The 14,208-nt window shown below is 29.6% G+C and overlaps 3 protein-coding genes across 5 annotated transcripts; 1 reads left to right on the top strand and 2 right to left on the bottom strand.

Moving 5' to 3' along the window:
* Positions 1 to 1,398: 1,398 nt before the first annotated feature.
* LOC119677455 (serrate RNA effector molecule homolog) lies at positions 1,399 to 7,620 on the top strand. Of its 3 annotated transcripts, none has more exons than XM_038088801.1 (9): positions 1,402 to 1,589; positions 1,977 to 2,119; positions 2,178 to 2,338; positions 2,442 to 2,724; positions 4,263 to 4,329; positions 4,397 to 5,683; positions 5,751 to 6,484; positions 6,717 to 6,824; positions 7,390 to 7,620. In XM_038088801.1, exons 2-9 carry the CDS (start codon positions 1,977 to 1,979, stop codon positions 7,466 to 7,468), a joined length of 2,862 nt encoding a protein of 953 aa, XP_037944729.1. In that variant the 5' UTR covers positions 1,402 to 1,589; the 3' UTR covers positions 7,469 to 7,620. The 3 variants fall into 3 exon arrangements, with proteins under 3 accessions (XP_037944730.1, XP_037944729.1, XP_037944728.1); XM_038088800.1 differs by lacking the exon at positions 7,390 to 7,620 and adding an exon at positions 6,963 to 7,122 and having other exon boundaries at positions 1,403 to 1,589; XM_038088802.1 differs by lacking the exons at positions 4,263 to 4,329; positions 4,397 to 5,683; positions 5,751 to 6,484; positions 6,717 to 6,824; positions 7,390 to 7,620 and adding an exon at positions 2,929 to 3,033 and having other exon boundaries at positions 1,399 to 1,589.
* Positions 7,621 to 7,675: 55 nt separating this feature from the next.
* On the bottom strand, positions 7,676 to 11,066 carry LOC119677454 (SET domain-containing protein SmydA-8-like). Its single transcript, XM_038088799.1, has 4 exons — positions 10,600 to 11,066; positions 9,465 to 9,719; positions 8,387 to 8,951; positions 7,676 to 8,333 (listed from the first exon to the last, which is right to left on the bottom strand). The coding sequence occupies exons 1-4, from the start codon at positions 10,938 to 10,940 to the stop codon at positions 7,788 to 7,790; spliced, it is 1,707 nt and encodes a 568-aa protein (XP_037944727.1). The 5' UTR covers positions 10,941 to 11,066; the 3' UTR covers positions 7,676 to 7,787.
* A 1,487-nt stretch (positions 11,067 to 12,553) lies between these two features.
* On the bottom strand, positions 12,554 to 13,818 carry LOC119680368 (mitochondrial mRNA pseudouridine synthase Trub2). Its single transcript, XM_038093147.1, has 3 exons — positions 13,573 to 13,818; positions 13,308 to 13,517; positions 12,554 to 13,252 (listed from the first exon to the last, which is right to left on the bottom strand). The coding sequence occupies exons 1-3, from the start codon at positions 13,700 to 13,702 to the stop codon at positions 12,651 to 12,653; spliced, it is 942 nt and encodes a 313-aa protein (XP_037949075.1). The 5' UTR covers positions 13,703 to 13,818; the 3' UTR covers positions 12,554 to 12,650.
* Positions 13,819 to 14,208: the final 390 nt, after the last annotated feature.

The following is a 14,208-nucleotide window of genomic DNA, read 5'->3' as shown; positions in this document are numbered from 1 at the left end:
TTTATTTGGTTAATATTTTTTATTTATGACAATTTATCATAAAAGAAAATATTAACCGTAATAAAATTTTAAAATACAATCTAATGGTTCTTATATGGAATAAAATTAGCATCTACGATAAAACAATATCATTGGTATATGTCTTAAAAAGAAACGCTTCTAAAAATAATTACAATTAAGGTAGTTCCTGAACACTATAAATAAAATATTTAATATAATAATATACAACGCATTAGACTACTATAATATTCATGTTTCATTTTTATATATTATTTAATGCATTTTAATTTTAATTGACTGAACAAAAATTTGAATAATATTTAATTAATATACATATTTTTTAATATTGTAATATTAGTCATTTTTAAAAAGTTATAAATATTATATTGAATTTTAAAAGTTATAGAAATTTTATAATATAGAAATTTGTTACTAATAAAGTAGATTAAATTATACTAAAAATGTAAATTAAATTTTAAAGATAAGTTTACATATATGGCATGTTTTTAATTGCGATAATATATTTTAACATGTATAGTATACCTACCCTAAAAGTAGAGGTATTTAGATCCACCTTAGTAACCTGGCAATCAGTAAAATTCTGAGTGATATATTATATTAATTTAAATTGAATTTCAATTTAATATTTTAAATCTCAAGCTCTAGTGTTGTTTTAACAAATCAACTTAATTAATTAACTTAATAATTTTTTTACTTTACTGAGGGATTAGCTTTGTCTAAATAGTACTATTATAAGACTTGATAACACAATAATATTTCACCGGGCTTGGTCGAAATGCACCTATTGATAAAGTATTTTACATATGTGGTTATTTCTATAAACAATAACATAGTTATATTAAAATCGGGTTTATTAAAATGAGTACAGTATTATCAAATTATTTAAAATGCTAAACCCAGTACAAACAATATTTATTTGTATTTATTATTTATAATGCCTAATTAACTTCATTTGGTACAATTTTCTCTAAAGCATATTACTAACATATTTTTCGCATAAAATAATTGACATATAACAACTCTATATAAAAATGCCGAAATATTTTTTATAAAGTTTCATATTAATATTTTCTACGAAATATATGTTAGTAACAGGCTTTAAAGAACTGTGGCAGATAATAAATAAAGTTATATTAATTATTGAATTTATTTAATTAATTATTTTGTTCTCTGAAATACAAATGAAGTTAATATGACAGTCAGAATTATAATGTAAATGATAATTCAGTTATGACATATATTTACTTAAACATTATTGTTATTGAAATTTTTACCTGTGCGGAGTGCTCCGCCCTTTTATTTCTTGAGTGTTAAAATTCTTAAAATTAATTTTAAAATTTGACATTGATGTTAATATCTGCAAATTGCTATTAATATTCGCGTCAATATTCCACTCAGGTAACAAGCACATTTCGCTACTCTCCATAAACTCTCCAAATAATTTTATACAAATATTTGTACGCTTGGTAATAATTACTTAGTACTGAAACAGATTTAATGAAGCGTTTGCTGTGAAAATAAGTCGGTATAAATTTTGTGCTTAAAGCGGATTTTAAAAAGATTAAAAGGTATTATTAATAATAGTGTGTTTATTATCCTAAATTTCTTAAAAAAAATGTAACTTATATCAATTATTTAAATATAAAAGTTAAAATGAATTCAACAACATTTTGTCTACGTAATATGCAAAAGCAATCGATTTTTTGCGCCTGATACTTTGTGGTGTTAGAGTGACGCTTGCAAAGGTTTTCTAAACGATTTCAAATAAAATATAATTTAATTGTTATAAAATTTATATAACTTAGTGTAATTTTGCAACATAATGACTGTGTATTAAATGATATTTGAGGTTATGTTGTTTTAATATCGCTTTCAATGAAAATTCTAAAACGCTACGTCATAAAAAAGTAAATGTGTTGATATTAAATTTAATCATTTATGTTATAATATTATAGATGGCCGATTCAGATGATGAATACGATCGTAAACGCAGGGATAAGTTCCGTGGAGAGCGTAGTTCTGGTGATAGTTATCGCTCTGAACGACGTGATGAACGCCGAACTGCCGGTAGTAATTCACGTGATGACTGGCCCGAAAGGTGTGTAACACAATAAATTAAATTATTTCTTACATATAATAAATTTTGTTGTGTTTAGAAATCCTTTTAGAGGAGGAGGTGGAGGCGGTGGTAGAGCCAGGCCAGAATATCGTGATTATAGAGGAGGGCGAGATAGGTACGGGTCACCTGGCAGAGATATGCCACCAGCGAAACGTATGCGTTCTGATTGGGGTGATGATATACGTCCACGTTATGCCGGTAAGAAATGGAATTTAAACTAATTATAAAGGAACATTGCTTTGTCATAAATATATACGTTATAAATTATAATATATTCTTTAAATGAATATGAATCTTACAGGTTATGACCCGTACATGATGCAAGCTTGGAATGAACATTATGCACATAGTATGCATAATGCGTATGGTGCACACTTACCTCATGCTTCAGTTCCATCACGTGATCAAACAAGCAATAATGATACATTAACTCAACCTGCAATGCTGACACTCAAACAGTTCCTTGACACACAAGATGACAGCATATCTGATTCCGAAGTTCTAAGAAAGTATAGTGACTATAAATTGGACTTTAAACGACAACAATTGAATGAATTTTTTGTAACACATAAGGATGAAGAATGGTAAGCATTGTATTGCAAACTGAAAAGAAGCTAAATTAAATTAATTAAATAATGCATTGAAATGATCGCAAAAACTTTATATATCTTTAGTACAGTTCAGTTTTCTTTTACTAAATTATTTTATTTAAATTTAATATTATATTATAAAATAACAGCTAATTTTGTAAAATTTTTTAAATGGTATAATTAAGTTTTCTTCTGCAGCAATTTTATATGGCGAACTTTAAATTTGCTGTTGATTTCATTTATTTAGCAGCAGATGTGACAATGAGTTCAAACGCATTTCTACAAGATATGGTCTTTCGATTGAAACTTTATATCATATGCGTATAATAATACATATATGTGTATACATATGTATGTATATATATCTCAGATAATATATATATTTTTTTAATAATTGCATTTGGCGAGCAATGCCAATGCTAGTTTGAATTAATTTCGCGTTTTAAGTTTATTGCGCTTTTAAATTACAAATACGATAAAAAATTTTAAAACTTATAATTGTGAAGAAGGTAAGATTTTGGTAATTTACTTTAAAAGTACAAATATGTAATGTAAAATAAATTTGTAACAAGCATAAAATATATGTGTTATTATAAATATATCCAGCAGTGCAGCCAGTTCAGTTAGCTTAAATAATTTATTGCTCAGAGCTGTTCATTACTCCCAAGTTGTTAATGTTAGCATATATTTTTATATTAAAATTAATAAATTATATATTTAAAATACTTATTTATTAATTATATAGTAATATAGTATCAGTTTGCAAAGAAAAGGTTCGACTTATAGAGACTTCGAGTTAAATAATTTTTTTGTAATTGTATGTAATTCGGTTTCTAAATCCTGGAAAAGTTCGATTTATGGAAATTTGACTATTTTTACTTTCATATACATACTTTGGACATATTCTCAAAAAAAAAAGTTTTAATAGAATTACAATACTATAGCTATGCTCTTCAGAATTTTTTACACAAGGTATCAATGATGAGTTAAAGTTTTTCACTTTTGGAAGTAGAAAATCTTCTGTTGTTATATTTTTGTAATAAGAAACGTTAAACATTAATGCGCCCAGTTTCTCAATACTTTCAAAATGATTTGTGATCAAAAATGTTTCTTAAAAAACTTTTTTCAAAATCAAATACAAAATCTAGACTGAATACGTTCAATAGAAATAACGTTTATTCCCTATAAGTGACATATTACTATTATTAAACTAATTAATCGACAGTATATAGTTTGAACCTAGTCTTGAAAGTGTTAAACATTCTCACTAAAATTACTTTTCTACCTTTAGCTAATAAATTTCATTTTCCATTCAATCCTTCGAAATATCGAATTTATTTCATTTAAAATTAAAAACAATTTCAGAGAAATGCACATTTACCAATTAAAATATTTGCAAACTTGATAACAACTTGTCGAAAGTACTCACAGAAATTTTATTTCATATTTCTTAAATGATCAGCGTTAAGATTTATTTATATTTATCACATAATATCTATACATGTAATTCAAATGTATATTTTTTTCTTTAGGTTTAAGAGCAAATATCATCCCATCGAAAGTGTAAAGCGAAAGGAAGAGCAATTAAACTTTCTAAAGGTAAATATTTTTTTAATAATATATATAAAACATAAATGACATATGCTATTCTTTAAATTTCCCTTAGAAACGAGTAGAAGTTTTCACAGAGCTATTAGATGATGGTCAGGTACAAAAAGTTTCAGTTGATACAAATCAAACTGAGCCATTATTACGTCTACTTGATACTGTCGTTATAAAACTCGAAGGCGGCACTGAGGACGATTTGAAAATATTGGATGAAAAACCAAAGGAGATAATACTACCAGATCGTTTCGTTGCAGATAAGAAAAAAGATGAAAACGATGATGATGTTATTATAACTTCTGTTGGAAAAAAACAAGATGATTATGAGCCAGCTAAAATAATATCACCTCGCCCAATGCGACGAGAACAGGGTTCCGATGAGGATAATTGGGACGAGGATGACGATGATGATGCTAGCGACAAAAAGTGTGTAGATCATAAAGAGCTGCCTGAGAAAATAAAGCGTATTAAATCTCATAAACGTAAACGCACAAGTTCTGATTCAAGTTCAGATTCATCAACAGATTCTGATTCAAGTAGGGAAAGTTCTAGTGATGACGATGATGCAGATGAAAAAACTGAAAATAAATATGATTTGGAAAGCGTTAAAAATGAGGAAGAAGATCGAAATACACCAAATGATGAAAATGATAATCAAACAACAGAAGAAGTTAAATTAAATTCACCCGAAGAAACACTCAATGAAAGTGTTGAAGACAAAATTGATGATGATTCTGAAGTTAAAAAAGATGACAGTAAAGACATTGATGCTGTATTGGCAATGGATACTAATGATGACGACAAGGTTGAACAATTGCAGGATATTTCTATCAATAATGATTCTGAAAATGAGAAAGCGTTAGAGAAGGAAATTGAGAATGAAAAGAAAGAAGAAGAAGAAGAATCTACAGCTGATAAAGACAGTAATCTACCAGAAACTATTGATCTTGACAAAGAAAAAGATGGGCCACAACCACGCGCCTTGCATCGCACGTCTTCAATATTTTTACGTAACTTAGCTCCAGCTATAACAAAAACAGAAATTGAATCGATTTGTCAACGGTATAGTGGTTTTCTTCGTGTTGCTATTGCTGATCCATCTGTAGAAAGGCGTTGGTATCGCCGCGGTTGGATTACTTTTCAACGTGATGTTAATATAAAAGAAATATGTTGGAATCTGAATAATGTACGCTTACGTGAATGTGAAATGGGCGCAATAGTCAATAGAGATCTAAGTCGACGTGTACGACCCGTAAATGGTATTACTGCACATAAAACCGTTGTGCGTTCTGATATTAAAATGTGCGCGAAAATTGCACTAAATTTAGATGAAAAGCATCGACTTTGGGTAAGTCTTTAAGGTTTAATTTTTTTTTTAAATTGTAATTTTTATTTATGATAAATATTTTTTATAGTGTGATTTGAATGCAGAAGCAAACGGCAATGATAATGCAAGATCCAATGGTAATGCTGATTCATCAACGTATGGTTTCAAATCGAATAATCCAGTTCTACAAAATATAACTGATTTTCTAATTGAGGAAGCATCTGCGGAAGAAGATGAACTTTTAGGCATATCAGGTGATGCTAAAGACAATGAGGGTGAAGTTATTGAACGTGATCCACAATTATTATCAGTTTTGGATAATCTTATACTTTATTTGCGTGTTGTGCATTCGGTTGATTTTTATAATCACTGTGAGTATCCATATGAGGATGAAATGCCAAATCGTTGTGGTATTATACATGCACGTGGACCACCGCCAACTAAGATTAATGCAAACGATATACAGGATTATATAAAAACATTTGAAACTAAATTACAAACGCTTCTAACTCAACCGAAAACAGTTGAAGATGAGGAATTAAAAAATTTGGGAGCTAAAGATCCAGAAACGGAAGTTGAAAAATTTGTATTAGCTAATACACAAGAGTTATCAAAGGATAAATGGCTTTGCCCATTGTCGGGTAAAAAATTCAAAGGTCCAGAATTTATACGCAAGCATATCTTCAATAAGCATTCCGAAAAGGTCGAGGAAGTGCGTAAGGAAGTTGAATACTTTAATAATTATTTAAAGGACCCTAAACGTCCGCAACTACCAGAGCATCCTGGTACTAATAAGCGCACAAATTCTGAGTCAAGTGGCGGGTAAGTTTAATATTAGTTTTTTTTAATATTGTTTGTAATCATTTGTAGTTTATCTTTATGTTGGTTTGTATGTTTGTTTATTATTAAAATTAGTTGTAACAAAATCTGGAATCGTCTAAAATATTTAATTTATAAGCTTTTACTATATTAATGATAATAATTTTTATTATTACAAAAATATTTGTTAAAAATACTATTATCAATTATTAATATTGGAATTTTGTTTATATAGTTACAGACCACATATGTATCCGCCTGCGTATGCTGCTCCTTACGGTGCTTATGCTCCACCTTTGATGTTGGCAGGAAGAGGAGGTCGTGGATTTGCTAACCCCCGCAGGTAATTATATTAAAACTATTTTACACATACATAATGCATTTAGTATGCATTAAGATTACTATGTAGATCTTAAGGTATAATTATATTTTAAGTGAAACATGTATATTAAGTCAAACATATATATAAAAACTTTTACAGAGATATGCCATTGGAACACCACCGTCGTATTATTGGTTATCATGATTTGGATGCACCCGTGAATTTTGATATGTTTGATTAAATGCAAAACATAGTGCAAATATATAAAGTGATCGTGCATAATATACAATATATACACACATGCAATATTAAATATCCAAAAATACATATATATATATTAAAATATATATCGCAACAACAAACCGTGTTTAAAATACAAAATATTTTATGGAATATAAATTACGTACAATTTTATTTTCTAAAAACATAGAAAAAAAACAACAAAAAAAAAGAAATAATAAAACAAAGAATATTTAATTTAATTGCCAAATCTGCATTTGGGTAGTGTTAATAATACTTTTAAAATTCTGTATGTAAAATTAACGTTTTATAAATACATAATATTTTCATGTTTATATGTTTACAGACCTCATAAAGAATATCGTCAATTAATTCAGTACAGGGACTTGGACGCCCCTCAAGATGCAGTCGATATGTTGTTTTGAAATAATTTATCTATACACATTTAGTTAAATTTGAATAAATAACTAACGATCATTTGTATATTACATATACTTATATTTACTTTCAATATGTACGATGTTAATGTGTTAGAAAGAACAAAAAAAAAAAAACAAATATCAAATTTTATAAACAAACTTATTTAATATAAATGACAAAAAAAACAATTTACAAAACTTTTAATTCAATGCTAGATTTTAGTTTGGAACCAGGTTGTTTTATATGACTAGTATGTAGACAATCTGTATTAGCCATTCATCATAGAATCTTTATCCAAAATATGGAAACTAGTGTTTTCATATATCACACGGCACTGCTTTTCGTAATCAACAATTCCATGTTGTTAAGTGCTTTTAGTATAGCGTCACTTAATTTATTACCAGCTATATTATCCAACTCTTTTTCCAAAACTTTTGCTGCCTTTAGTAGATGGTCACGTGATAATTGAAAATCGCAAATTGCTGCGTTCACATCAGCTTGTGTCTTATCTTTTTTGGCTACCAAACGTTTGCCGCGCTCCGTTAGAATCGTATGCATTTCATATAAGATAATACCAACATAGATTGATAGCCGTATAGTGCTTGGGTCCAGCTTTTCGCATGTACTGTACAACTCTTCGCATATTTGCAGTTTTTTGTCCAATGTGCTGTTATTCAATTTATCCATTGTGTAGCCAGACTCAGTGCCATATAATTGTATTAAAGAGTGCTTCAGACTGAACATGTGGTAATGGTTAGGATGTAAAAATTTAGATAATTTATCTTGCAAAGTTTCAAGCTGTTTAATAGTCGGTTTTCGTGCCAACAAATCTTCAACTTCATTTGTTATTTGGGTCAATAAATAGCGAACCTAGAAATAAATTAATACTGTACTATATAATATAAATAAATACCATCTCTTACCTCTTCTCCACTGATGATCATAGGACAGACATTGCAACACCAATCAGATTTTGGATTAAGTGGATCCTTGGGTAATTGTACTCCACCACAATGTTCGATATCCACATCTCCAACGCAGAGCAGTGCACTGAAATTAGTACCAAATTCAGTTGGATCCGTGCAACGTTTACATTTGCATTGAAAGTGTTTAGTTATTGCCAGATGTTCATTACGCATTTGTGTGCCCCATAACATATTCGAATACATTATAATCAAATGTTCACCCTTTTGTATTTCTCTACCGGCGATGACTGAAATCTTAAAACCATTACGATGATCGAACTGAAAGTAACAGTTTGGTTGACATGAATGCTCCATCATACAGGCATTGTAGAAGACACCACTAAGTTCTAAACCATTGGGTAAGTTAATGCACATATAATTTGTTTCGATTATGCCACATATGCGATGCAAAGTGCTTGGCTCATATTCCTTAAGAAATTTCTCCTTGGATTTGTGTTCAACACTTTTTAATCGATTTAAAAAATTTCGTTGAAGATACGAAACAATCCGTTTTTCAGCGTCACTATAAAAGATAGGAATGCGAAATATTAACAACATATAGGAGTCATTATAAATGAAAGTGATATCGGATCCTTTCCTATATCATCTGCAGATAATCGAAGGATTTCATTTCATTTAGTTGAAATCGTTGTTTTAAGTTCTAATTTATGAAGAAATTGATTTGGATATATCTATATATAAAAAGCGAATATGTATATCTAGCGTTGTTATTGTTGGGAGATGTGAGTGATAGTTATCTGGCTCACGGCTGCTCTAGGAACCACTATCTCTTAGACGCTATTATTCTTCCAAGAACGGCTGGTTTTACTTCCCTTAGCCATTCGTCAAACACGGCGATCAAGTGTCGTTCATCACCTCCAAATGGATTTTACAAGCACATCCCAGCGGATTACAATAAACAACAACAACATATGATACCATCAGCTTTGTTATTGTTAAAAAGAGACTATTATCACTTTCATATATAACTTTTCATATATTTATCATATATTACTCATAAATGAACATTACTTACTTGTGCAATTCTGAGCCCTCACGTTCCTTTTCATGACTTTGCATGTCCATTAATTCAGTCCATTTCTTCGGGGATGATCGCTGTAATAGCAGACATTTTAAAACTACTAATGCATCGGAACGATAGTAATCGAGAAGTGAATGTGGATCTGTTCCTGTTGGACCTGGTCCAAGTGATAATATTATACATTCCATGCCATGTAAATTTGTATTCTCTAATCCAGCACAGTTTGGTGAGCATGCAGGCCAGTGACATCTATAATAAGATAAGGAGTTAAGTATATAAGTATGATAAATTTTATTATTTAATAATATATCATTATCTGTTAATCACATATGACTCTTTTTGAGAAGTTCCTTCTTTAAAATGTAGAATTATTTTTAAATAAAATAAAATGACATTAATGCCTAGTCAATCAATAAATGCACGATTATAAAAAAGGATTCAAAATAATCCTTTTTCAGAATATTGTATGAATGTTCTTAAAAATTTTAGCTTTTGAGTTCTAAAAGCAAATATCGTTGTGACCTGATTCAACAAGCCTAGGAGTAAATTATTGAATAAATTTTTGTAGTCTTATAATGAAATACAATAAAAAATTAATTTGAGATATTGAAGTCAACTTGTAAGAAGAAACTTTGGTTCATCAATTATCTTAGAACATTTAAAATTTCAGATTGTGATTCTCAGGCTAAGGGTTTTTTTTTGCAAACAATTTATATGGAATCTTGATATCATCTGCTGGGAACATGAAAAAACCAATTAAAGATCTGTTAATGAAAACTAAACCAAAGAAAGATAGAGATATTTTATAAGTTATAGAGTTTTTTGAACAACTTAATTGTAATTAAAGTATTTAACTAATAAGTAATAAAATATTCTACTATTTATTTTTATAATATAATAATAATATAGTCAAAATTCGAAATGGTCTATATGGTTTCCATATAATATTGTTACCTGCTGGAATTCTTTTCTAAATTAATAAATATTAATTGTCTTTTTAAAGTATTTATTTTGATTTAATACTTGAAATTAAAAAGTACTTCTTTAACTTTATAATAAAAAATACATTTAGTAATAACTAAAAATTTGAAAAAGTTCAAGTATTTATTAGTTAAAAACAATAACTTACCTGAGACATTGATTTGCACCTATGCGACACGGTATAAAGCAGCCTACGCAAGGCATAACTAGCACTTGTTCATCGCGTTCAGTCAAATACCATTTGGGGCCCACAACAAGTGGCAGCTCTGTAAAGATAACATTTCCAGCTGTGATGTTACGTGTGCTTAAAAGAAATCTTCCTAATTGTTCATCATTTGCCACACGAAATGGACGACAATCCGTTTTATGTTTCTTCCAATGTTGTCGTTGGTGTTCTGCTCCACAATACTTGATCGATTTGCATGCCGAACAAGATAACTTGGCCGGCACCTGACAAACTGCACATGTCGAAGAGTCAATAGGTGACATTATTTCTTTATCAAGATCTTGTGAAAATATTTTGCAATTAGAAATCACTAAACTAAATAATGTTAAATAACATTTATTTCTAGTTTTAAATTATGGAAATCCGATTCCAAAAATGTCTCCGATTTAAAGTCTATAATATATATTTTTAGATCATAATTTTTTAAATTATTGTGATATAATATTTTTATTTTATTAATTTAGCATATACATATGTATCTGTTAGCTACTTCTTCACTCAACACACAACGTTTCTCTACTAATTGCGATTCATCTGCTTTAGCAACGAATAATATGTAGAACTTTCGCAATTCTCTTGTTAATGTTCTAGTTCTGCTTTCTATTTTATTTTGGGAACACTGAGTAAAAAAACTATCTCAGAGATATTGTGAAAACAGCATTTTTACAATGTAAATCATTTTGTTTACATTTTCCATATAAAAAGAAAAGTTTTATTTTAAAAAAGTTTTTATTTTATTTTCACCATGAAAGAGAAGGACTGCTTCATGTAAGAATATTGCAAAGAGTTCTTGCTCTTTAAAGGCATACAAATATTCTTAATTATATTGTGTAAAACCTAATAAAGGTATTTATTATATATTATAAAAGATATAATTAAAGAAGTAAAACCAATAAAATAAATAAAATTAAGAACGCATTAAAGATTCTATTATCTTCTATAGATTCTATAAAGATCTATAATAAGCATATAGTTTATTTTCTTCTATTCGTGAATTTTTATAAAAAGTGATCCGTAGCTTGATGTCGGCACTTAGTAGTACAGAGTGTTTTTATATTGTTGGTCACCTTTATATTGTCGATAGAAGACATTAGTGTGTCCCAGATCAAATATCTTATCCAGCGATTAATCTAGCGGAGACTAACCTCCATCAATATTGGTATATGTATATGTGAACATTTGTACAATAATAAATTTTTGTTTACAGTTTTAAGATTACCATACTCTGGTTACCATACACAAGTACATGTGACAATAAGAATATCGAGATATATAGAGCAAATATCAAGCACTTCCTGTGTCACTGTCCAGGACTGCCGACAAGACGACTTTAACGTCTTGGGGATCACCTTTTAACTGCCTTGAAAGAGTTAACGAAAGCAAACTTATCGGATCTCCTCAACTTTATTTCGAAAACCAAATGGTTTAACAAGGATAGAAGACAACAAAGGTTAGCAACTCGTCTCTCCCAGTAGAATTTTTGAGGGCATCACAATTGGACAATAATTGCCTTCGAGTGAAAGTGCTGACAATTGTCAGAACGCGTCTTCTGAACCTAACCTATAGAGCAAATAGAAAAAATATATAAATCAGTGGGCACACGTTAGCTAGTAAAGTATAATTTAAAACATGGTTGACCGCGGTGCGGAGTTGGGCCACACATTAGGAATGAAGAAATTTAAGCTCGAATGCAATTTAAAATTTTTTGATATATTAATTTGAGAAGTTTTTGCAACTCAAGATTAGAGCTATTACCTAATAATCTTTTAGAAGCTGGTCTGTCCAGTGTCTTTTTCCTATGGGTATTATAATAGTTAGACATTTTATTATTCATATTAAAAAAATTAATATTATTAATAGCTTTGCTTTAAATTTTGCAAAATTTCAATATGCAAGTTTAATATAACAGAAAATTAATTTATTTTAATTCTTTTTTTTTGAAAGCTTTTAACAAGTCGATAATCCTATACTGATTAATTGTGCAGTTGAATTTTTTGATTTAATAAATATGGATGTTCTTCCAGTACTTTCTTTTGTTCACGCAGACTTTTCATAACTCCAGCTAAGGTCCAGCCATGTCGTAGCAGTGCAGTATCAGCGCTAAATTGTCCATGACGTATACAACGAATTCCTGTACAATGTGCAACACTTCGCAGCTCAATGCCCATCTCATGTACCAACGTAGCTAGGTAGTTTTCATTTTCATTGATGGCATGCACTTCAAGTGTAAAATCTGGTCGATTAAATTCTATTAGTTTAATGCCATATATAACCGGTTGACTATTATCTGCTGGCCTCACAGCACCTTTACAAGCGATTTCATAAGCCGCTTGTGATTGTATATCTACACCACATAGTTCAAACATTTTACGTTGATGTGAAGCTTGCATCGAAGCAGCTAAAGCACTCACACGTTCTGGATGTACATGTTTGTAATTGGACTTCACCGTTGTTAAAGAATCAGGAAAATGATTTTCTGTAGCTGTACCCAAACGGCCGCTTACATGATAAGTGCGTATTGGTCGATTTTTCTGTATTTTTGAAGCTTTATTTTTTCCTCTATTCATGCCAAAAACTGTATATGTAAAAATATTTAGCTAAATCATTAAATATATAACGAATACACTTACGCAATACTCCACTGGTATGATAGCCTAGGCCAGCAACGAGAACACAACGTATATCCTTCATTATATAACGTGGTCCTGTGGATAATAAATGGTCGCTCAGATCGAGGGTTTCAATTTTACGGAGCACTGGATTAGCTGCTCCTCCTGGTTCTAATAATGGTATTTCCTTTTCAATTTTACGTGGCTCACGTACTTGCATTTCATTTAAGTCTGTAAATAGAGATGACTTAGAGAATTGAATTAACCCAAAAAAATGTTTATTTACCCCGAGTAATATTATGGAGAACAGCTTCTTTTACCTTTTTTAAACTCATATTTGCTGGCTTATATATATTTACGATACCGTTTAGATGCCGAAGTACAGTGGCAGCGTCATAAACTTTAACTAAAGGCATAGCTTAACAATTATGGCTTTAACAATTTATAAATTAAAATTTTAAAACGATATATGCATTTAAAACCTTTTTTTCCGATTTCTTTAATTCATGTTTCATAACAATGTGTTTAGCCGAAAACAGCTGATTAGTCTGCGTTCGGAATAATTGTAAGAAAGCAGAAGAGTAAAAGAAGAGAAAATACAAAAAATTGGTATAAAATAATATCAATTAATGTTGAAAAATCAATTGTCGGGATATGTATTAATAGAAAAGAGAAAAGGTTTTGAAAGGTATTTTGTTCGATGCTTCCCCTATATAAGAATGTGTGCGAAGAAACATTATAAAATAAAAAAAGCACTATTGGGGTTATAAACCATTAAACTGTCATTGATCGATTATGACTGCATGATTTACGAGTTTATGTTTCCCTTTTCGTATAAATATAAATTATTTTAAAAAAATTAAGCCGTTGTTCTTCCAAACCACGTTTTCGGGTAATTTGAACGCTAACATAAAATTAAAAT

The sequence above is a fragment of the Teleopsis dalmanni genome, chromosome 2 (assembly GCF_002237135.1).
Source record: "Teleopsis dalmanni isolate 2A chromosome 2, ASM223713v2, whole genome shotgun sequence".
Taxonomy (NCBI): Eukaryota; Metazoa; Arthropoda; class Insecta; order Diptera; family Diopsidae; genus Teleopsis; species Teleopsis dalmanni.
The sequence above is the reverse complement of the archived record's forward strand: the minus strand, read 5'-3'. Positions and strand labels throughout refer to the sequence as shown.